General features: G+C 39.5%; 1 protein-coding gene across 2 annotated transcripts in view; it reads left to right on the forward strand.

Annotated features, from left to right (window-relative positions):
* The window catches only part of DCC (DCC netrin 1 receptor), a 948,238-nt gene that overhangs the window by 827,091 nt on the left and 94,979 nt on the right, over positions 1 to 26,168 (forward strand). The window contains exons 16-19 of one of the 2 annotated variants that reach the window (XM_084629005.1): positions 1,321 to 1,416; positions 5,186 to 5,424; positions 12,900 to 13,038; positions 19,616 to 19,723. In XM_084629005.1, the coding sequence (XP_084485131.1) occupies positions 1,321 to 1,416; positions 5,186 to 5,424; positions 12,900 to 13,038; positions 19,616 to 19,723 (582 nt within the window). The remainder of the gene's footprint in view (positions 1 to 1,320; positions 1,417 to 5,185; positions 5,425 to 12,899; positions 13,039 to 19,615; positions 19,724 to 26,168) is intronic. The other variant, XM_084629006.1, reaches the window with a different exon arrangement.

Here is a 26,168-nt window from a genome sequence, read left to right on the forward strand (position 1 = left end):
AAGTGGTTCCCTATGTTTGGCCCATATGTGAGCATGCAGCATTCTTGGTTAAAATTTACATCAATACAATAACTATCAACTTCCCTACTGAAGAAAATGTGGCCCTGAAGGTATCACTTGAGAACATGCAGCAGAATGGATTGTTTTATTTTCTTCTGAAAACAGTAGCAAAAAGTATTACAAAACTGACCTATTCTGTTTCTTTCTTTTCTTTGGGGGAATATATTTAGAATATTCCTATTGCAATCTATGACACAGAAAGCTATCAAAGAATATTCATGTTGCCAAAAGTTAATTCTTGTATGTCAGTATTTCTGTCCTTCACATCCCACACATTTACAGCATAGCTGGATAGCTTTGGATGTATATCCCTGGATGATTAGTGGTCTTCATTAGTACAACAGTTAGTAAATTATAAATCGCTAACTGCACACCAGAGTGATATACAATGTCTGAGCTTCAAGTCAGGATGCCAGCATTATTCAGATAGCTCAAGGCTTGATAAATTCTCAATATTAGTAAGATCAACAGTAGTAAAATAGCTATTACCAATAAATTTTCTGTCACAAAGTTAGTGAGTGAGATATACTCCTCAGCAGCAATATAGGAATTATAATGGTATGTGAGTTGTTCGAATTTTGGTTCAGAACAAAATCTCCAGCAAAATGGTGGTGGGGGGAACATTTTAAATGCACTGACATGCATTTCAAAAAACAAGTCAGATATATAGTTAGCAATCTTAAAATCTTGGCCTCAAATTCTTCCCCAAATACACTGCCTGAGTACCTGGGTGGTGAGCTGGGGACCTCATCAGGGGTTGGGAAAAAGGAATGTTTCCTATCATTGAAATGGAATGGCAACCACAGCATCCGTACTGACAACTTTCCTTCCATATAGGGGCCAGCGGATCCAATTCCTGATGTATCGCTAAATCCATACTGCATAGTGACACAAAGCAAAACCCCATGCAACATGCAGGGGGAGTGTGAACTCCATGCAGAGTTGTGTATCAGTAGTTACTTCTTGTGGAAGAAAAGGCTGATCTCGCAGTCCTTACTCAGGCAAAACTTTCATTGAATTAAATGGGAACTTTGATTAAAGACTGAGAAAGGACTATAAGGTTGGTCCTAAATTAGAAGCCTGAATGGAATGAAACCAAAAACATGACAGCTTTCTAAGCAGCTCTATAGCTGTTGGTTTAGTTTGAACAGGCATTCACTTGACATATTTTTTTTATTTTTCATGAAAATGCTAATCCCGTCTGATTCAGAGCATTGATTTTAACAATGTGTGTTATGCCTTGTTTGTTTTTGCCTGCAGAGCCAAGTTCCCATTATGTAATTTCTTTAAAAGCCTTTAACAACGTGGGTGAAGGAGTCCCTCTCTATGAAAGTGCCACCACTAGATCATTGACAGGTGAGTTGGCAATGTTGATTTTTATTTTGTTCCATATCAGTTATCATTAGCCTTACCTACATATTCGGCAAACTATTTTGGGAAGCCAATAAAGAAAGAGCTCTTCAACATCCAACTTTCTGCTAAAATAAATCATTATTATTTTTCCACCCCATTTTAAATGGTTGAACTACATGGATATAAGATAATGAATTAATTACACTTTCCTGAAATATATTTTACAGCAGTACATTTTCATTAGCTGATATAAAATAATGTAATGCTTGCACATCCGTTAGTAGTTTGATTGAGTTGGCTTGGGAGCAGCATGAATCCCAAAGCAATTTGAATATCTGAAGATCAGGTTAAAATTGTAGCTGCTGTAACAAATCAAGGACAGAATTTAATTATTTTCTGTATCTCTTATAATTTTTGCTAAGTTTAAATTAATTAATTAAAGCCAAGAACAGTCACAGACATAGATAGGGTCAGGTAGCCAGGTCTCAGATAAGATGAAGGAAAGTATTGCAAATAATTAATGATGATATAAACTCACACAAAACAGAATACCCAGTATTAATCAGGCTACTCACTTACCATGCAACATTTTTCTTCATAGATGTATTCTTCGTACAAAAAAACAGGGTGCCACTAAGTTTAGGGTTCCTTTGGTGATCTTTGTACGTGTATGGGGTTGGGGGATGAGTGGGTGAGACTGAAGAGAGCTAACAAAAAAAAATACAAAAACAAAAACGATTTTCCTCTGGAGTGACACCATCATTTGGTAGTTTTTCCTTGTGTTTCACCCACCATGTTAAGAACTTCCTCGGAGGAAGGAAGCTTATGTCACTGAGAGCAAAAGGACCATTGACAGACAGATTGACTAGGGTGAACCATTAAGGATAATTAAATCAAATGGCAACACTGTAGCTCCAAATGGAAAACCATCCATTGTCCGTATGTTTTTGTGAAGTATTCCCCTAAGAAATCTTGGAAAGTCCTAAAGGTGGGGAAAAACATTCAATGTAAAAGCAAAGACAACTGTGAGAAACCGTATCCAGATGTAATATCTAACAGTGAGCATGTGACTTCAACATTGTTAATATCGCTCCTGGTGTGGTATCTGAAATGGTCAGTTCTTCCTGCTAGGCCTGCGAGATTAAGTATGTGTCTTTTGAAATCTTTATTTGATTAACTTGGTTCAAAATCCATGTGTTGTTTTTGTTTGACCTTTTGTTTCATGTTGATGCTAGATCAAGAATTATCTATGTGTAGCCTGTGGGAATTTTTTTTTAATGTATGTATGTATGTGACCTCTCATAAATGAAATGTTATCCAGATGTGAAAAAGGTATGTCAAGCTTGGATTCTACTTTGGTGAATTGACCCAAGGACTCTCTACAAGTATGCCATTTTGCAGCTTCTCTTTTACTTCTAAGAGCAGTTCTAACAAGGAGCTTCCTATCTAATCTCTTACCCCTCTGGATGCAGCTTCTGAAGCGGGTCAGTGCCATTGGGTCATTCATGGAAGAACATTTCAAAAACTACATTCAGCAAAGTGAGAAGCATTTTAGTTGAACTCCCTGAGTGGTTGTTGAACTGACTTGCCCTGAATGAAAAAGAAGATTTAACTACTGTATTTATTTCAGTGCATAAGAATTGTGTATATATAGACAGATATAGAAATTCGTGTGTGTGTGTGTAACATATAATCTCAAATGATGTGATAAGTAAAATAAGATTTAAATGAAGCAGAAACCTTTTTATCTAGGGTATGCAATTTCTAAATGACAGATGTCCGAACATGAACAGCAGCAAATAACTCTGTTTTGAAAAGTGGAGGAAGTGTTTAGGGACCTATTTTCAGACACCAAAGGATTATAGAAATTCCACCGTTTCTCAGCTCAGTGATGGCATGTGTCAAGTACTGAATTATCTTGATTGAATCTAATCATTTATTTTGCAAGACGTAGTCTTTCTTCATGATCCTCTGTACAACAGACCTTCAGAATTCAGTATGTCACTATGGGGAAAGAAAAAAGATGCAGTGTTTTATTTGCCAAAATACCGAAAGCATATTACCTTACAGCATTAACTATGTAAGCAAAAAAGAAACAAAAATGAAAAGTGTTCATTATGTCACTGTTTATAGACAAATCTCCTTGAAAATTTCAGTTTAGAACTGGGAATTGAAATCTTAAGAGTAGCAATATTCTTTGTGAATAGGCAAAGAAGTTTCAACCCATCCTGCTATGCAGAATGTCCGAATGAATTTTGGAACCGTAGGTGAACTACCAGATTGCTCTATATTCCCAAGCATCTATTTTCAAGCTTCTAAAGAAGCTGATGATGAATGAAGCAGCAACAACAGCAGCAATAAAAGGCTTATCTAGTTGCTCATCAAAAATTTTAAACATGCTTTTCTCCTGTATATTTTATTCCAAAGTCTGTGACCTCCTGAAGTCATAAATAATTAATTACAAAAAAAAAAGTGATCAAAGAGTGTCAGCAGTTTGACATACATATAAAGCTGACAAACTGAAGTAATTATCAATCGGGAAATGTCAGATTAATTTGTGCTTTGATTAATTACGTAGTCTGTTATTTTGGAAAAAAATATGGTGGTGTGTGCTGTGTCATAACTACTGCTGCCTGAAATTTTTGGTTGATAAAATCATAATCTTGCTTTTAAATTGCAAATATATATTTTTAAAAGGTAACATTTTAACATAATGACTCTGCTCTGACCAACATTTTCTGCATTAAGAGGTAGTATTTTAACCACTTAAAACTCAGAGGTTAAAAAAAAGACATGCAATCCAATTCTCCTATCACATTGTTGTAAATCAGGGTTAATTTTGTTGAAGTCAATTCAATTACAATGAAGTGAGAGGAGAATCAGGCCCATGATGTTTTAGATAGCATTTGGCTAACTGCCAAGTATGGCTTTCCAATATGGAACTGCATTTTTGGAAATGGAAGCAAACTTTTCTGTATAATAAAACCTACCACAGATTGCCTCTGTATGTTGTACTAAGTTCACCTACCTCTGCATATCATTATGTTCAGTCTATTGATCTGTCTGAAGGCAGCATGATCACCAAATGCATAAAAGAAGTGTGCTTATGTCTCAAGGAGGAAACATGCTCAGAGATGAAAACAACTATCCACATATCCATACCTGGATGCACACATTTATCATGCTGGCATTCTTAAATCAACAAATGGGGACCTCCATCTTAGCATTAAAATTATGTTCTCTTTTGCCTGACAAATGTTTAAGCAGATGTAGAAGTGCTCCTTTGAATAGCATTAAAAGAACAAAAGAAGCTGCAGAGAGAGAGAGAGAAAAGCATAGGTAACTCCTACACACATCAGAGTGTCTTTTAGAATGACACTATTTTGTACGTGTTTTTAATAATGTATCATTTATGTATTTCTTTTTTCTACAAAGTAAATCATTTTAAGGAGAAACAATGCATTTCAACTTCATTTTGGAGCCAAGAAAAGAAAGCACACCTGGAAGTATTTGAACAAGTCATACAAAATAACATTAATTGCTAGTTAGCTTTATTTACAGTAATGTAAGTGAAATATTGTGTGTGTATATATATATATATATATATCGGTATTATCTTTTTCAATTAATGCCTCTCTTTCTGTTCTTCTCCTGTTCCCCTCTCATCATTTAACCCATTGTGATGTGTATCCACTGATGATTGTTTTGTTTTGTTTTTGTTTTAACTGCTATTCATTTTTTTTGAATGCTCATTTGGTGGTTTTTGACCCAGATCCCATTGATCCATTAGAAGTTGATTTTTATCCTTTGCTTGATGATTTCCCTACCTCAGTCCCAGATATCTCCACCCCCATGCTCCCACCAGTAGGTGTCCAGGCTGTTGCACTTACCCATGATGCAGTGAGAGTCAGCTGGGCAGACAACTCTGTCCCAAAGAATCAAAAGACTACTGAGGTTCGCTTTTACACTGTCCGTTGGAGAACCAGCTATTCTACAAGTGCTAAATACAAGGTGAAGTTATAAAGGGATATGAATTGAAGACCTGTGATTTCTTGTGTTCGTATTTTATTTGACAATAACCTGAATCTACCTATTCTGTACTTCACTCAGGAAAAACGCCCAGTATAGTCAATGGGAGATTTGTCCTGAATAGCAAGCATGTTAATAGGGCCACAAATATATATAGTTGCGGTTTTTTAAGAGTATTTATTGGCCTGAAAATGCCACACTAAAAATCTAATTATTGAAGGTTCTCATGTTTAATTTTACATATTGTATGTAAGTTAGAAAGTCATTGATTGGACAGCATAATACCCAAGAATGAAACTGGGATGCCAATTTCAAATCAACCACGATGTTGGAAATCCCTGTTTTATTATATTAGCAACAAACACTCAAAAAGCACCAAGTGAACAGGAAACTTCTCAATTTGGAAATAGCCTGTAATAGGATGAATATCCTACTGCTTGTAAATGAAAGATGTTTTCAAACACTAATGCCAACAAAATATTAAAATGTATGTGGGATAGGAGAGAAAATAATAATTAATAATCTGAAAAAATAAACTCTATCAATTTACATACTATAGTCAATTCATATCCTGCATCTTATAATGTCCAAATCACTCCTGGTGAACATGCTTCACCATTCCTGTCATGCCATGTCATAATTACTGATTAACTTTTCTTGCCATATGGTGCTATCTTCTTCAGCAACATGCAATTGTTCCCAATAGTTGCACATATACACTGTAAATATGTTCACCGATAAGTGACTGGTCACCACCCCAAACATAATTCTCTAGTACAGATTGTTCTTATTATGATCACAGGGCCACTAGTGAGTAAATGAATTTGTGATTAGAAACGTGGATTTAGGGATGGATTTTTAAAAATATTTATTGAATTAGGGACCTAGGTGCATTTGAAAATCCCACTAGAGAATTATCTTCATCTTTTGGCACCTAAATACCTTTTAGAATCTGGTTCTTGTTCTTAGACTCTGAGCTATATTACTGTGTTAGTGGATTTTGAAAGGAGACAAAATAATTGTGGAAACTTTTTTTCTCACTCCCCCTGCTGGACATGATTTTTCTAGTAGTGACCATAACACATCTGCCAGAATTTCATTCAGTGGTCCTAATTTTTCTGTTGCTTACACTAGTTTTGCACTGGTGTAATCACTGCTTTTGATTTACAATAGTGTAAATGAGAGAAGAATCAGGCCAGTTGTCTTTTAACTGTAGATGCTGATGATCTTAAATGTCTTAAGAGATACTAGTTAAACGTGCTTAACTATATAACAGTACATCTTGAACATCTTTTCAAGTGTATCACAGAATGAGTGGTGTCACAATTACTATCATAGCTATCTCAACCTCAGATAGCACTGTTCTGGGCCACAGTGTTAAACCGTAAGATCACCAAATTCTTATACGCTCATGTAGCATACACATGGGGCTTGTTGGCAGTGTAGTAAGCTCCAGTGTAGAAAAATTAAGGCTTCTGAAATACTGTAGTTTTGTATTTTGATGTAATTGTACCCATTGAGAGATTTATTCCCATTCCCAGTAAAATGTGGAATACAGTAGAACAAGACAGTTTTATTAATTTAGTTCCTATAGTAAGAGCAAGGCTCCAAAGAGCACAGCATTATTTATCGTGACCTTTAGACAATTATGAAATTGTCCACATTGTCACTGTGTGTTCATCATGTGCAGGCCCAGTGGAAAATTGCAGGTGCCAAACAAAAAATATAAAGCTAGCTTTGTTAGTGTCATCTTATAGTAACCACACTTATGTAAAATGAGTTCAACAGGTTAACTGTGTTTGCCTGTGACACCCCACCCTGTTTCTTGCTGGGAAACTGTTAAAATGGATAAGTGGAACTCATTGAAGAAACTAACTTATTACAACACATAGATATAGGAAGGAACCCTAGGAATGGTCAAGACTGGAAACAAAAGCTTAGGTAACTATAAAGTAACTATACGGACAACCAAGCCTGATGGAAAAACTTAAGGTGATCATATAGGGTTATTTTTAATGAACAGGACAACAAAAGAGATGGCTCATGTTGATTCCACCTGAAGGAGAATTATGGAAATTAGAGTTGATCCAGAACTCAAGACAGTCTCCAAATCTGCTATTTTTCCATTGAAAGTTCAGTTGAATTGGGGGATGAAGAGTCAAACCCCTCTGGGCTTTTTGTTTGTTGGTTGGTTTGGTTTAATTTTAGTTTAGCCAATCTGTAGCTGAAGTGTCATGAACTAGTTGTCGCAGTTTCCAGGTAACTGCATCTGTATCCCCTCCTCCATGGTCCGCTTTAGAGTGACCAGTCAGGCCTAAGGTCTCCAGCGTTCACCAAGGACCCTTGTCCCATTCCCTTCTCCCTGGAGATCTTAAGGCTGCACAGCTCCCTGCCTTACACTCGGATACCCCAGAAAGGCACTCTGCCTAAAGTTTGCCCCTGTGTGTTGCGTTTTCTCTGAGGGCTATGAACAGTGTATTGCCAACAGTTACAAGTTACTCTCTAGGCAAGCACATTTATTCTTACAGTAAAAGCATTAAGAAAACATACAAAAAACAATAAGTTCCAATCCGCATGCAGAAAGCTTACCAGAAGTCACCCATCAATCTTCTGAGGCCCTAGCAGGGCCAAAGTCTTTCCAATCCGCAAGGGTTGGGGCCCTAAGATAGAAAGTCTTGTCCATTAGCTAGATCAGAACAAAGGCCCTGAGTCAATTTAAACATGGCTTTTTTAATGCCAAAAGCTATGTATTTGTCTCGTAGTCTCAGGAAAATCTAGATTGAACCTCTCCAGAAAGTGGTATCTCTCTGGAGGAGTTTACATTTTGAGTGATTCACCTTAATAATTGCCCCTCCTCCCAACCCCCTGCTATTTTAGTTCTTGAAGCAGCTCGGGTAACACTTCCCTGTGGAGAAGGACACGGTCATACATACAATCCCTGGCCCACAGGGATTGTATGTATTGTGGCAGAGCTCCAAAGTTGTCCCCGTGGGTCCCGCGCTTCCAGGCGGTTTATGTGAGCTTCAGAGACTCACTACATAGCCCTTCTCTCTCTAGGGCCAGGGGTACAGTCTACTTGAGCTTTTTTCAACATAAGCCAGCAATGGAGGTTGGTGAGAGAATTCCCATAGTCTCTGTTGCTCCTACAGCCTCATGCTAAAACAGTTTAGCCTCCTGTCCTGACAGGGGCCTGTTTTTCCCTCCCAGGAGGTGCTTCTGCAGTGGTGGGTTGGGGGGAACCCAGGCCCGCCCTCTACTCCGGGTTCCGACCCAGGGACCCTAATGGTAGCAGCTGTAAAAAGCAAACCTTTTACTGCCAGAGTTGCAACATTTCCCTGGGCCACTTCCCCACAGCTCTCCTGCTTCTCCCTTACCTCAAGGCTCCCTTACCAATGACTTGAGGGTGTCTTCATTAACCAGCCCTTCAGCCACATTTCCTCTCCTCTGGCTTCTCTCTGCCTGACTGGAGTGAGCCCTTTTATATTATCAGAGGGGCCTTAATTAGAGTCAGGTGGTCACATTAGCTTAATGGCCTCACCTAACTCTTTGCAGGTTAATTGGAGTCAGGTGCTCTCATTAGCCTGGAGCAGCCCCTGCTCTGGTCAGTCAGGGAACAGAACACTGTTAATCCAGTGGCCAGTATATCTGCCTTCTGCTACTCTTCTGTACCACTCTGACACAAAGTGGCAGGACCTCCTGCCACCTCTAGAGGGTGAGGAGCCCCGGTGGGCCAGCCTATATTCCACCTTAGTCCTGAGGCCCGCCGGGGATATCAGTTGGCGGCTCCTTCACGGGGCCGTGAGCACGGGCGTGTACTTGACATTGTTCACCCCAATCCCGGACACCTGCCCCTTTTGCAGCGTGAGGAAAACCCTGGCGCATGTCTACCTGGAGTGCGCCAGGCTGAAGCCCCTATTCTGGCTCCTCACGAATATTTTGTTAAGATTTTGGTTGCACTTTTCCCCTCACCTCCTTATCTATGCACTCCCTGTCCATGGCCCCACTAAGTCGTGGGACCTCCTGGTCAACCTCCTCCTGGCCCTGGCTAAAGTGGCCATCTATAAAGGGTGAGGAGGTTGGCTGATGGAGTTTCCTGCGACTGGGGGCCTACTTCTGATCCTCTGTCCATTCATGCCTCCGGGCAGAGTTCCTCTGGGTGGCGTCCACTGACTCCCTTGACGCCTTTGAGGAGCGGTGGGCGCTGTCCGGGGTCCTCTGCTCGGTGTCCCCGTCCAGTTCCCTTCTTTTGACCCTTTGACCGCACTCTTGTCCCTGTTGTTCATTAGTTGTCCCCCGTAATTATTTGGTTTCTCAGGTCCTGTGGATCTCCCCCTTAGGCTGAGGGGGGATCCTTTAGCAGTGGGCGAGCTTCGCCCGCCCACTTCCTGGATCCCAATAGGGCTACTCTTCTGTACCACCCTGACACAAAGTGGCGGGACCTCCTGCCACCTCTAGAGGGTGAGGAGCCCCAGTGGGCCAGCCTATATTCCACCTTAGTCCCGAGGCCCGCCGGGGATATCAGTTGGCGGCTCATTAACGGGGCCGTGAGCACGAGTGTGTACTTGGCGTTGTTCACCCCAATCCTGGACACCTGCCCCTTTTGCAGCGTGAGGAAAACCCTGGCGCATGTCTACCTGGAGTGCGCCAGGCTGAAGCCCCTATTCCGGCTCCTCACGAATATTTTGTTAAGATTTTGGTTGCACTTTTCCCCTCACCTCTTTATCTATGCACTCCCTGTCCGTGGCCCCACTAAGTCGTGGGACCTCCTGGTCAGCCTCCTCCTGGCCCTGGCTAAAGTGGCCATCTGTAAAACCAGGGTGAGGAGGTTGGCCGATGGGTCTCCTGCGACTGTGGGGCCTACTTCCGATCCTCTGTCCGTTCATGCCTCCGGGCAGAGTTCCTCTGGGCGGCATCCACTGACTCCCTTGACGCCTATGAGGAGCAGTGGGCGCTGTCCGGGGTCCTCTGCTCGGTGTCCCCGTCCAGTTCCCTTCGTTTGACCCTTTGACCGCACTCTTGTCCCTGTTGTTCATTAGTTGTCCCCCGTAATTAATTGGTTTTCCAGGTCCTGTGGACCCCCCACCCTTAGGCCGGGTGGGGGAATCCTTTAGCAGTGGGCGAGCTTCGCCCGCCCACTTCCTGGATCCCAATAAGGCTACTCTTCTGTACCCAACTGGTCTGGGTCTATCACAGTATACAATGTTGATACAATGTTTCCCCCAAGGTCTGCATACAGTTGCAATATCTGTCACATCAGTCTGTTCCTTTGTTATTTCCAGTTCAGACAGAAGCAGCAATCTCACAACTTGACTTTTAATAAAAAAAAGTCACAATGAATGTATGTTCACTCAAAGCCTATTGTGTCCAGAACATGTTCAACCCCAGCCTGTTTTCCAAACATTTTGGGCAGGTCTACACTACAGCCTAAGTCAATATAACTTACATTACTCAGGTTTGTGAAAAATACTCTCCCTCCTCCTTCCTCCGAGTCACATAAGTTTTGCGCTGTCCACACTGGTGCTATGTCGGCGGGAGATGCTCTCCTGCCGACATAGCTTCTGCTTCTTGCCAAGGTGGAGTAATTACGGCCACGGGAGAGCGCTCTCCCACCGGTATAGTGTGTCTTCACCAGATGTGCCACAGGGGCACAGCTGTGCCAATGTAGTGCTATAGTGGAGACCTGCCCTTTGTTTTATTCCTGTCCCTTCATCCTGAGCATGTGAAATATCTGGGCAAGTTTGAAAAAAAAGGAAAGTTTAATTCCTACAGCGCTCTTCTTCCTCTTCCTTTTCTTCTTTCCTATTTGGGGTCGGCGGCTTTTATAGCCTTTTTCCAGAACTCATGATAGTATGCCTGGCTGTCATGCAAATTGGTCTCCATAAAGTCAGCTTATGTCTAGTCCACATAGCTGGTCTTTGGCCTCCCCCTTGGTCGTCTTCCACCAAAGATCATTGCATGGGCCATCCTACCAATATAACTTTAATTTCTACAGTGCTGTCTATAAGATTTAGCTTCCTTCAGTCATGCTGTGTAGTACCTCATTCCACAAATAGTCCCACTTAAGTCAGTGGCTTACTTATGGTGAACAGTAATTCCCACCACAGGGAAATCTGTCACATAGTTAATGGTCAAATTTTGCCACTTTTACTCCATGAGTTGACACGTTGATTTCACTAGGATTACTCACAGAGTGGGGGACTACTCAATGGGTGAAATCCTAGTCTCAAAGAAGTCAACTGCAAATCTCTCATTATCTTGCATAGGGCTACGATTTGTCCCAGTGAGTACAAAGATGACGGAATTTGTCTCTGAATACAGAAGCTTCTTTGTTTAACAGCTGTGCAAAGCCTCAGTGTGAATGCTTGTGGAGTAGCAAAGCAAAGCAGTATTCTGCACTGCCTTCGAAGCTAATTGTAACATTTTACAAGATTTAACTTGCATCATTAGGGCTGATGATTAATGTCTACACAAGGGTGACATTATTGGTGAATACCAGAGAGCTGCAGAGTTCCAAACACATCCTACCGAACAGTGAAAAAGGATCCATTCTAATGATGAAAGTCAGATGTTTTGCATAACTGGGCATAAATTTCACTCACCCGCTCTAGTGGTTCAGGCATCATTTGGTAGATTTTAGGCCATCAGATATATCGTACAAGTTAAAGATTTACCGCTCAGATAAATGAGCTGAGATCACATATTATACTGGATGTGGCATGCCCTCGACTCTCACTGCTGTCAGTGGGCACGGAAGATGCTCAACATCTCACTGGAAGTGCCTAACTCTTCAGAAATTGGGCCCAGTATGATGGGGCTTCATAATGCTCTGAAAATACAGACAGGGTTTCATTCAGTTTTCACCAGTTTTATCCTGCAATTTTCCTCTGGCTCTACTCATGTGATAAAAATGTGCTGTGTCTCTTAAGTCATTCCTTAGAACAGGCTGAGATCAGGTAAATCTACATTATAAAAATGTAATATGCACATCAATATTAGTTTATATACCTGTTCTTAACATGCTGTAGTGAGCCTGATAAATAATGCATAATTAAACAAGCAAAAATACAAGACTTAACAGTTCTAGTTTTTATAAGAAATTAAATACATATTCATTCAAGAAACGTAGAAAGACCAGAGTGCCTTAGTTAGAACCATTCTGGTGAGAAAATATGTATTTGTAAACTTCCATTAGAGGCTGCTAAACATTTTTTCTCCATACCTTAGTTAACTGTCTAAATGATAGAAAACAAGTTTAGTATCTTATTTATAGTACTAATAATAGTTCCACTAAAATACATGCTACAGTGCCAAGGTTATTTAGTGTTACTCTATTATGCTCTTCCATTTTCTCTGTTATATGGAGAAAGTGTGTGTGGAAGTTAGTTTTCTAGGATTGCGTTTTTCAAGTCTTACTTGCTTAAACATATATTTGTTTTCCTCTTCCCCCCCTTTTGTAGTCAGCAGATACAACAGCTTTGAGCCATAGTGTAATAGGCCTTAAGCCAAACACTATGTATGAATTCTCTGTCATGGTAACAAAAGGTCGAAGGTCAAGCACGTGGAGCATGACTGCACATGCCACAACATATGAAGCAGGTATGTCTAGATATTTTGATAGCTTTAAAAAGTGATTTTGTTTAAAGATGCCCATATTAGTAAAATATATTTAGGAATTTTCAAAATCTGGAACTGACTAAATATATTGAAATTGCTGAACTACTGCTGATATAGTTGGTAGCATTGTCAAATTTCATGCCAGCAAAACAAATCAACAGTGTACATTAAAAGCTAAATTTATTTTCTTCACTTTTTTCTATGGGTAACAAAACAGAAGACATTTAATATTTCCTCTAAAGTTTCTCAAAGCCAAATGTGGAATTTAGTAAATGGCATGTTTCCAATAATATGGATCATAAATACGGTGAGCTTCAAAGATCTTTTTCACTAATGATGTGACCTAGTTGGTATTCAGTTTTCAAAGAAAACGGATATCAGATGAGAACAATGATGGAAATAGTCTTCTATGACTAAGATGGCAGCTTTGTTAGTCTCTCTCATTTATTAATTCATAAAAGGCGACTTGTACTGGCTCTAGTGTGTGTGATCCTGTCCCAGCCCCCTAGTGCCTCTGGGAATGGATCAAGTACTGATACCAGCTAACAGAGATTCTTTTTGGCTGAAGAGGAGAAGATGCTTTTGAAGCCACAGGCCCACAGTTCTATTAACTATATTGTATATGTGCAGTTCTGTGGGCTCTGGAGGTGTCTGTATGCGGACATTACATAGAATCATAGACTATCAGGGTTGGAAGGAACCTCAGGAGCTCATCTAGTCCAATCCCCTGCTCAAAGCAGTACCAATCCCCAACTAAATCATCAAGCCTGACCTTAAAAACCTCTAAGGAAGGAGATTCCACCACCTCCCTAGGGTAACCCATTCCAGTGCTTCACCACCCTCCTAGTGAAAAAGTTTTTCCTAATATCCAACCTAAACTTCCCCTGCTTCAACTTGAGACCATTACTCCTTGTTCTGTCATCTGCTACAACTGAGAACAGTCTAGATCCATCCTCTTTGGATCACCCTTTCAGGTAGTTGAAAGCAGCTATCAAATCCCCCTCAGTCTTCTCTTCTGAAGACTAAATAATCCCAGTTCCCTCAGCCTCTCCTCTTAAATCATGTGCTCCAGCCCAGATGGATTAAAGATCCTGAATTGGAGTTACAGCAGCTGGTACAGCTACAAAATTAAACAAAAAATATACAACGAAGTTGAGCAGTCTCTTCAAATCACGTTATTTACAGATACAAACTTTCTACCTGTAGAACTTCTTGTCTCATGTCAGCGGCTCCCTGCCTGGGTGGATGAGGCTCCTTAGATGACACCAAGGCTTAAATTCAGTCAGAACCCACCAGAGCCCCGTTGGAGCCCTGGGGTTTAGGGCTTCAGCCCCACTGGAAGCACCGGGGCTTGAGGCTTAAGCCTCAGCATGCGCTGTGGGGACTGAAGCCCCAACACCCCCCTTCTCCCCTGAAGGACTAAAGCCTCAAGCCCTGGCGCCCCCTCCATGGGGTTACAGTCCCAAGTCCTGAGTGGGAATGAGAATTTAAGCCCTGGATGACACTCCCATTGTCTTCACACCTTTCTGTATTCAGGCCGCTACTAGTCACCATTATTCTTTCCCTATTATTAGAACTATTATTATATCATTGAATAGATATTAGACATTAAGGATTTTATGTAACTGCTGGCCTCAGATGCTCAGTGGGGGCTCTCAGGAATACAACTATGATGGCTACTTAAGACTCTGAGGAAAAGTATTGCTTGGGTAGCAGTCATGTAATGTTTATTGTAAGATAACACCTCCAGTGAGCTGAATGAACATATATTAAAAGGGCAATAGAGTTAGGAGGTCTCTGGCTTGGACCTTTATTTCTGTCTGCAAGGAAAAGGAAGCTAAGGAGCTTGTCAGGTCCCAACCTCTCTATTTTCCTTCTAGTCTGTTCTCCCTTAAAAAAATAGAGAGTGATACCTTTTCTCTGGGTTTTGCTTTTTTAACTGTCATATTAATATTATAATGATATTAATGGGGAAGTGTATCCCAAAGTATAGAATTCTATTGAGTGGATAAAAACAATGCTCTACAGCAGTGGTACTCACACTGAGGCTTGTGAAACACAAGTGGCTCTTTAATGTGTCTCCTGAGGCTCTCTTCAGCACATGATATTAAAACACTGTGTGATTTAATTATTAACCAATCTAAGTTATTAACCAGTCAGCTTTTACTATGCTATTAACCAATTAAGTTATCAAATTTTTTATCAAGTTATTCACTTATTTGCTGTGAGAATAATATGTATTAAATATACAAATGAAACAATGAATTCACACTGCTGTGGCTTTTTTGGGTAATGTTGATCACTAATTTGGCTCCTGAACCACTGAGGTCTGAGTATCACTGCTCTACAGAATGATTAGTATTTTCTATTAAATTCTATATGTGTTTAGAATAAATTATTCATCTTCCCTCCTTGAGGCTCTTCAGAAGAATTGCTTTTGAGTCAAGCCAATGAGCTGCCTTGCCTCAGCATAGGGAGATCCGCAGAATCTAAATAGGGAGAAGAGCAGGCAGGAAGTTTCTTAAATGCAGTTACTAAACTTGAGCTCTCCGGTTCACTGTTTTTGTTCATTTTGTGTTTTGCACTCCAAAGTCGGCCAGTCTTTCTTCTGAATAGGTAGGCCTTCTGCAGAGCTGGGAGATCTTCCACAAACTGAGTGGCTCAGAAGACTGCAGATATACTGTGCTGGATAGGATCCAAACTGTTTAGTTACTTTATTGTATTTCCCATGCTCAATAAAAAGTGTATCTATAGCTCTGAGTATGATATTTTCCTTCTTAACTGACTGTTGATTCTAATATATAAACTAATATATAAACTTAGATGACTATGTAATATCTGTGATATTTTCTGTACATGACAAGAAGCAGCAAAAGTACAATGGTTACAACTAAAAATCAACATTTACCACCAGATGTCAAATGTGGAAATGTCTGCTGGTAAATATAGACTTTTTAATGGCAACTGCTGAACACATCAGTTATTTAACAGGGGGAAACTCAGTGGAAGTATATGTATCTTTAGATTTTCCCATATGGTTGACATACAATTAATTAAGCTGGAGATGCAGCTGCATTAACTAAAGGGATCCTGTATTTCTGATTGTTAATGCCTATTTTATACCCATTCTGCGTGTGGAAGTTCCCTTAATGAAGAATGTTCATATCAATATTCATATAAAATTCAGTAGAAATCAGCAACATGGGGTGGAAAGAAAGTGTGCACCCACAATACAAAAACAATAATTAGAGCCAAATTTTGGCCCTTGATATACCCAGATAATTCTCATTGACTTCAGTGGGAGTTAGTGAGAGCTGAGAGCAAGATTTGGTCTTTTAATTTTACTCACAATTCCTTATGTTCACAATCTGTTGAATCCCAGAACTCAAACTTCAGCCCTTCAACAGAAATTGATGAGCCAATGTCATAAACCGGTTATGAGTTGAATGTTTTTTATGAAGCACAACCCATTAGAGGCTATTGTTGTTACACTAATTTTCCTAGTTAAGTGTGCAGGCATGTCATACTGTAAATATATCTAGGTTAAGAGATTTGAAGAACTAAAATTGTGCATTGTGTGCCTAATTTTGAACATCCTTGTTCGAATATTTTGGCCTTACTAAATAGAATGATCAAAAATCTTGACATGACCAGGCTCATCTGTAAGGAAACCCAAAGGAATAGTTAAAGTTAGCATCCAGTAGCCATTAGGCCTAAGCCAAAACATCAGTGAATGATCGTCTCAGCTACTTATCAATATTAATTATAATGTGATCTTCCTTTTTACATCTTTCTTGATTGTTTGGGATCCTTTTTTGAATAGGGTCATTTGATACATTAATTAGAAGATTAGCTGATCAGTATTCTGTTGAATCCTGAATTCAATATCGTAATGATCCTTTCTTTGTTAAGTGTGTGGTTGTTCATTTGTTTCACAGTATTTAGCACCATTATATATTTTTCATTTTGGGTCAGATGTTCAGTTAGAACGTCTTTGTTTAATATAGATTTTTTTCTGATGTAACATCAACCCAACGAAATTTTTAGAAACAATATTTTAAAAAAGACTTTGAGGCAGATTTTCAAATATTCAGAAAATTCACATAGTGGAAGTCAGGTAGGAGATGGTGATAGAGCTGTGGAGGTCACACTGCACTGCCCTGTTCTTTTTCTATATTGCACATGCCTTTCACAATGAGCTGTGTGACTGCTCTAAGGGTATGTCTATACTGCAAGCCAAGGTATGATTACAGCATGTGTAGGCATACCTGTATTAGATTTACGTGCAATAGCACAGCCAAAAATAGCAGCATAGGTCTGAAAGTGTAACTGTAAATGGGGAATCATCATCAAGTTAGTTTATTTCCAGTGAAGTCCCTCAGGGATCAGTTCCTTGACTTAATGCTATTTAACATAAGGAAACATCACTGACCAAGTTTGCAGATGACACAAAAATTGGGCAAGTGGTAAACAAGGAAGAGGATGGGTCTGAGCAATCTGGATCACTTGGTAAACTGGGTGCATGTAAACAATATGTATTTTAATAGTCTAAATGTAAATCTAGGATTGAAGAATATAGGCAATACTTACAGGTTGGGGGATTCTATCCTGGGACACAGTGACCTTGAAAAACATTTTATGGTTGTGGTGGATAATCACCTGTACATGAGCTCCCAGTGTGATGGTGTTGCCAAAAGAGCTAGTGTGATCCTTGGATGCATATGTAGGGGAATCTCAAGAAAGAGTAGACAGGTATTTTTACCTCTATATTTGGCACTGGTGTTTCTGCTGCTGAAATATTGTGCCCACAGTACAAAAAGGATGTTGATAAATTGAAGAGGGTTCAAGGAAGAGCCACCAGAATGATTAAAGGATTAGAAAATTTGTCTTAGAGTGATAGACTCAAAAAGCTCAATCTGTTTAACTCAACAAAGAGGCAGTTATGGGGTGATGTGATTACAATCTGTAAGTGTCTGTGTGGGGAACCACTATTTTATAATGGGCTCTGCAATTTAGCAGAGAAAGGTATTACACAGTCCAGTGGCTGGAAGTTGAAACTAGACAAATTCAGACTGTAAATAAGGCATAATTTTTTAACAGTAAGGGTAATTAACTATTGGAACAATTTACAAAAGGCTTGTGGTAGATTCTCCATCACTGACCATTTTTAAATAAAAATTGTTTGTTTTTCCAAATGATATGCTTTAGGAGTTATTTTGGGGAAATTCTGTTGCCTGTGTTAAACAGGAAGTCAGACTACATGATCACAATGGTCCCTTCTGGCCTTAGAATCCATGAATCTATGAATGAATCTAGGAAAGAGGCACAGTCTTCAGCATGGCTGTACAAGCACTCCAGGATCCTGGATACTTACCTGCAATGCTAGCCCAAATTAAAGCCCATGTCACTGCATCTACACTGCTATTTTTAGTTATACTTGCATGGGTAAATCTCATGTGGTTATATATACCTGTGTTGAAATCACACCTTAGACTTCAGTGTAGACATAATCTAAGGGCTTGTCTTCACCACGGGGAGATCAGTTTACTGAGTCTAGTGAAGACCCACAAAATCGATGGAACAGCACTCTCTGGTCGACCCCGGTACTCCAGCTCTCCAAGAAGAGTAAGGGAAGTCAACCGGAGAGTGTCTCCCATCGACCCAGCGCAGTGAAGACTCTGAGGTAAGTTGACCTAAGCTACGTCGACTCCAGCTACGTTATTCACATAATAGCTTAATTTAGATCAACTTACCCCAGTAGTGAAGGAAGCCCTAAGTTAACACCTACTATATTATACCCCAAACACTGAACATCTAGCTCAGGAACAGTATAGCTCAGTGCAGTCCTCATTATGTTCTTTAACAATAACCAATCCCCTCTTTCTCCACTCTGCTGATAGTCTGTACACCACCAGAAGATCCCATTGATGATCACCCCTAAGCCACTCTGCAAGATTATGTGGCAAACATGCAACAGACATGCAGTGTAAAGAAGGCACAAGACACTCACAGACCCAGTCTTCTATATTTAATGGGATATATTGCTCTATTTAGGACTCCTTTTGTACTATTGTTACACAATACTCCCAGGACTTTGCTACTATGTCCAGAATGTCTCATGTTAGGTGTATTTTCATTTAATTTAATTTCATAAATGGTGATGGGCACCAAAAAAATCTTTGTAACATGGTAGTAGCAGTGGTATTAATATTAAATATGGTGACGCCTTGAGGCCCTAACATGGACAGTAGGTGTTCAAATACCACAGTGAAGTGTGAAAGATAAGCACCAAAGTGGAATGGAATGGGATAAAAAGGATCTACGTTTCCAGAAGTACCCATAACCAGTGGGATGATACAATAGTTTCCCTTAAGAATCGAGGTTTTAGTTCTCAACATATATTGCCTGAGAATGTATCTGTAATGCATCAGAGGATCTAAGAAAAGAAGTAAATGCAGAATGAGTAGTTATAAAGAATGCCTGATATAGCATTTTAAGGAAAACAAGTATATAGCTGAGAAACTGATGGTTTGTGTTCTATTATTTCCATTCTTTTAAGCACCAACCTCTGCTCCCAAGGATTTGACAGTCATTACTCGGGAAGGGAAGCCTCGAGCTGTCATTGTCAGCTGGCAGCCTCCATTAGAAGCCAATGGAAAAATTACTGGTAAATGCTTATATTATCCCATGTCTATCTTTTTATTTTACAGCTCTGTTCACTTTCTGGTTTCACTCCTCCATTCTTCTTCTTCTATCTTTCTTTGTTTCCACTATAATATTTCATCTGAACTTTCTTTTTTTTCTGCATAGAAATGCTGAGTTATATTAGTAGTTAATTCAGTGCCAGAGTTACAGTGAGATGGAGAACTGAGAGAATATAAATCCTTTAGTTTTAATTGCTGAAGGCATTAATATACTTTCTAAATGTAGTAATTCTGAGCAAAGGTCTTCTGGTGGCAATTAGAAATGACTAATAATAAGTAGTTTGTTTGGCAATATTGTAATAAATAAGGTATATAATGATAGGTTGCTTAGTACAACTCATAAATGGTAGGATTTATGTAGATGTTTAACTTTATAATAACAATTTAAAGCACTGATGATCAGAAAAACTCTAATATTGACTGACAAGGACTGAACTTAATGGATGCTTCACAATGACAAATTTTATTGTTCAAAATATTGCAGATAACATCAATGCATAATTAAGAAACCCATTACAAGCCCATAATGTTAATTTAGTATGAAAAATATAACAGGTTCTATCAGAGAGTTTGCATCTAAATGATCACTTTAGGATTTTAATAGACATCTAAGAGACATAGAATTATTGTGACAAATATCATTCCATTTAAAAATATGCACATAATGGTTTAATTAACACAAACTATTGGGATAGACACCTGGAAGTCATGCAGCGTATCTTCTGTGTGTCAGAGATAGTCTGTGTATGTCACCAATACTACTACTAATTCCTGACACATACCGCTCAAGCATCCTGAACTATAAATGCTGGCGCAAGAATACTTCTAAATATAAACCCTGTGTGAGTAATTCAAAGCCTATTGGATCAGATTCTTAACCTGTGCCGAACAACATATTTCCATTGGCTTTGGTAGAACTATGGTGGTTTACACCAGTGGAGAATCTGGTCCAGTATTACCAGTAAAATAAGATATATTTGGATCTGTCGGGAAATTTCCTAGGGATAATACACCTCAGGTTGGAAATACTCTATTCATTATTTCCCTGTACATTATATTCAGTACTTTACACTCAATGACCACATCCAAAAGAAAGGCATGTTAAAGGTATGCATTGTCATAGAAAATGTTTTTTTCTGACATTAACCCAATTTCAGAGGGAAAAATGGTCATATTAATGGGCAGTCAGTGGTCTTGAGTCTTCTTTCTGTTCTGCTGTGTAACTCCATTGACTTAAATAGAATTACTCCTGATTTCCATAGGTGTAAGTGAGAGAAGAATCAAAGGCAGTAACTTTAATGGAGTTTCTTATTTATAGTGTTGTAAGTGAGAGCTGACTTTGCTTGAAAATTTCCATGGAGAACTATTCTTCATTGTGGAATTGTTTGAAAAACGACACATACAGAAAATCTATAATGCAGTCAGGAGTGGCCAAATGTTATTTAGAAATGTCAAGCAAAGGCAAAATGACCAAAACTCCATAGCTGCAAATATTTAAGCAAGTGTGTAACTTTATTAATGTGACTAATCCCATTGAATGATTTGTAATATGTTACATAGTTGAGGTAATATATGACACATGACACTCATATCATCATCACAAGGACTAACCTAAATGGGCTGACTGATACATGACTACAAAGAACTTTCATAGTTAGAACAACCTCTAAATAACAGTATACAATCCTGTAAACATCATACAATGCCAAAAATCTTTAAAGTACAATCATGGCCTTTCATTCTGACATTTTTTTCCCTGCATTAATACCCCAAATTCATTTGGAAACAGGGACATGCAAAGATTATTTTATTTTAAAGTGAATAGAGGGATATTGATGAGAATACTTATGCCGATTTGCACCAGCTGAGGATTTAGACACAAGAAGTTTCCCAAGAATTAGAGTAGCCAAGGAAATTATTTGTAAAGACAATTATTATTTCACATTAGTTCTGTTATTCTAAGGGTTACTATAATTTCTATTTCTGTGGGCTTTCATCTTATGTTTTAAAATAATACCATAAGGCTTAATAATTCAATCTGAACCTCACCTATCTTTACCCATGTGGTGTCTCATGTAAGTTGGTCGGGGTCCACAAAAACATGAGGGTCCAGTCATAGATCTGGTTGTAGGATCAGGGACTCAATTTGCTCATAGTACAATTCTTGTGGTTTTAGTCACTTTGGTTTTATATGAAAATACTTAATTTCTATTTTTGTTTGTTTATTTTACAGTTACTGTGGTTTTATGTGGTGGAATTTTATAAGTGATATAAGAATTTAAGAATGGCCATACTGGGTCAGTTCAATGGTCCATCTAGCCCAGTATCCTGTCTTCCAACAATGGCGAGTGTGAGATTCTTTAGAGGGAATGAACAGAATAGGGCAATTATCAAGTGATCCATCCCCCTGTTGTCCTCTCCCAGCTTCTGAGGTCCGCTCTAGGGACATCCAGAGCTTGGGGTTGCATCCCTGACAATCTTGGCTAATAGCCATTGATGAACCTATCCTCCATAAACTTTTCTGATTCTTTTTTTAATCCAGTTATACTTTTGACCTTCACAGATACCCCGGCAATGAGTTCAACAGGTTGACGGTGTCTTATGTGAAAAAGTACTTCCTTATGTTTGTTTTAAATCTGCTGCCTATTAATTTCACGGGGTGATCCCTGTTTCTTGTGTTATGTGACAGGGTAAATAACACTTCCTTATTCACTTTTCTCCACACCATCCATAATTTTATAGACCTGTATCAATTCCTACCTTAGTTGTCTCTTTTCCAAGATGAATACCCAGTCTTTTTAATCTCTCTTCAAATGGAACCTGTTCCATACTGCTAATCAGGGGTGCTGGAAGTAGAGGTGCTGGGGGTGTAGCAGCACTCGCTGTTGTGTAGTGGTTTCCATCATATATGGGGGTTTTCAGTTTTGTTCAATGGCTTTCAGCACCTCCAGTATAAAAATTGTTCCAACACCACTATCCCTACTTGTACTTGTTGCCCTTCTCTGAACTTTTTCCAATTCTAATATATCTTTTTTTTTTAAATGGGGCAACCAGAACTGTACACAGTATTCACGATGTGAGTGTAGCATGGATTTATGTAGTGGCATTATGATATTTTCTGTCTTACTAGCTATCCCTTTCCTAATATTCGGTGGGCCTTTTTGATTGCCATTGCACTTTAAGCAGATGGTTTCAGAGAAATATTCACAATGACTTTTATAGATAGACTCATAGATATTAAGGTCAGAAGGAACCATTATGATCATCTAGTCTGACCTCCTGCACAATGCAGGCCACAGAATCTCACCCACCCACTCCTGCGATAAACCTCTCACCTTTGTCTGAGCTATTGACGTTCTCAATCATGGTTTAAAGACTTCAAGGAACAGAGAATCCTCCAACAAGTGACCCATGCCCCATGTTACAGAGGAAGGCGAAAACCCTCCAGGGCCTCTTCCAATCTGCCCTGGAGGAAAATTCCTTCCCGACCCCAAATATGGCGATCAGCTGAACCCTGAGCATGTGGGCAAGATTCAACAGCCAGACACCCAGGAAAGAATTCTCTGTAGTAACTCAGATCCCAGCCCATCTAACATCTGATCACAGGCCATTGGGCCTATTTACCATGAATAGTTAAAGACCAATTAATTGCCAGAATCATGTTATCCCATCATACCATCTCTGGTGACAGTTTGGGTCACAGAAACCCCACAGAAACCCCCTTGTGAACTGCCACCTGATGTGCTGAGACTACCTCTAAGCCCGTTTTCCCTGCCAGCTTGGGAGTTCGAGTACCCTGTCTTATTGAGCCAGACACGCTAGCCTGCTGCAGACACTGACCCAGGTCTGAACCACGTCCCCCAAAAGCTGTAGACTTAACTGAAAACAGCTTAAGAAGTGCTCCTGTCTCTAGCACCCAGATACCCTCTTCCCAATGGGATCCAAACCCCAAATAAATCTGTTTTACTCTGTATAAAGCGTGTACGGGTAAACTCATAAATTGTCTGCCATCTATAACACTGATAGAGAGATATGCACAGCTGTTTGCTCCCCCAGGAACTAATTACATGTTCTGGGTTAATTAATAAGCAAAAAGTGATTTTATTAAATATAAAAAGTAAGATTTAAGTTGTTCCAAGTAATAACAGAGAAAACAAAGTAAATTGGCAAGCAAAATAAAACAAAACCACACAAGTCTAAGCCAAATACAGTAGGAAACTAAATGTAGGTAAATCTCACCCTTAGAGATGTTCCAATAAGCTTCTTTCACAGACTAGACTCCTTCCTTGTCTGGGTCCAGCAATCACTCACACCCCCCATAGTTACTGTCCTTTGTAGATGACTTCTGGGTACCCTTCTGGCTCTGTCAATCTGTTTCTTCACTTCCCCAGGTGGGTATTGTAGTTTTAAGAATGCTTGATTGACAGAGCCAGAAGGGTACCCAGAAGTCAACTACAAGGGACAGGCCCAATAAAGAAAGTAACAGAATGCCACTAGCCATCACCTACAGCCCCCAACTAAAACTTCTCCAGTGTATTATCAAGGATCTACAACCTATCCTGAAGGACGATCCCTCACTCTCACAGACCTTGGGAAACAGGCCAGTCCTCGCTTACAGCCCCACAACCTGAACCAAATACACACCAGCAACTGCACACCACACAACAGAAACACTAACTCAGGAACCAGTCCCTGCAACAAACCGCATTGCCAACTCTGTCTGCATATGTATTCAAGGGATACTATCATAGGACCTAACCACATCAGCCACACCATCAGGGGCTCATTCATCTGCACATCCACCAATGTGATATATGCCATCATGTGCCAGCAATGTCCTTCCGCTATATACATTGGACAAACTAGACAGTCTCTACACAAAAGAATAAATGGACACAAATCAGACATCAAGAACTGTAATATTAAAAAACCAGTAAGAGAGCACTTCAATCTCCCTGGACACTCAATAACAGACTTAAAAGTGGCCACTCTTCAGCAAAAAAAACCTTCAAGAACAGACTTCAACTAGAAACTGAAGAACTGGAATTAATTTGCAAACTTGACACCATCAAATTAGGCTTGAATAAAGACTGGGAGTGGCTGGGTCACTACAAAAAGTAATTTTCCCTCTGTTGATACTCACACCTTCTTGTCAACAGATGAAAATGGGCCACATCCACTCTAATTGAATTGGTCTCGTGAATTGACCCCCCCCCCCCAATTCAGTAAGGCAACTCCCATCTTTTCATGTACTGTAATATATGTACTACGTACTGTATGTTCTACTCAACGCATCTGATGAAGTGGGTTATAGCCCACGAAAGCTTATGCCCAAATAAATGTGTTAGTCTCCAAGGTGCCACAAGGACTCTTCATTGTTTTTACATATCCACATGTTTGTTGACACATTCAAAGAAATCTAATAAACTGCTGTGGCTTGATTTCCTTTTACAAAATCTGTGCTGAGTCTTCCCCAACATGTTGTATTCATCTATGTGTCTGATAGTTCTGTTTTTTACTATAATTTCATTCAATTTGCCTGGTAAGTTAGGCAAGAAATTAGGTAATAAGTTAAGTTTACTAGCCTGTAATTGCTGGGATTGCCTCTGGGTCCTTTTTTAAAATCAGAATTACATTAGCTATCCTTCAGTCATCTGATATAGAGGCTAATTTAAGTGATAGATTACGTACTACAGTTAGTTGTTCTGCAAGTTCACATCTGTAATTTCTGCATTTTCCTTCAGAACCCTTGGGTGAATACCATCTGGTTCTAGTGACTTATTACTTTTAATTTATCAGTTTGTTCCAAAACCTCCTCTATTGACACTTCAGTCTGGGACAGTTCCTCAAAAAAAAAAAGAGTCCTAAAAAGAATGGCTCAGGTGTGGGAATCTCCCTCATATCTTCAGCAGTGAAGACTGATGCAAAAAAATAAAAAATTAACTTCTCCACAACAGCATTGTCTTCTTTGAGTGCTCCTTTAACACCTCGATCATCCAGTGCCCCTCTGACTGTTTTGCAAGATTCCTGTGTCTGATTTCTGTGTCCTTAGTTGCTTGTAGTGTTTGTACTTTTTGCTGGTTGTTCTTCAACATGTTTTTCGCCTGCCTAATTATACTTTTACACTTGACTTGCTAGTGTTTATGCTCCTTTCTATTTTTCTCACTAGGATTTCACTTCCAATTTTTGAATGTTACCTCTTACTGCCTCTTTACTCTGTTAATTAGCCCTGGTGACATTTTTTGATCCTTGTACTGCTTTTTTTTTTTTAATTTGGAGTATACGTTTAGTTTGAGCCTCTATTATGGTTTTTTAATAAAGTTTCCATGCAGCTTGCAGGCATTGTACTTTTCTGGCTGTTCCTTTCAATTTCCGTTTTACTAACTTCCTCATTTTTGTGTAGTTCCC

Source organism: Lepidochelys olivacea (genome assembly GCF_965140295.1).
Source record: "Lepidochelys olivacea isolate rLepOli2 genome assembly, chromosome: 5".
Classification (NCBI taxonomy): Eukaryota; Metazoa; Chordata; order Testudines; family Cheloniidae; genus Lepidochelys; species Lepidochelys olivacea.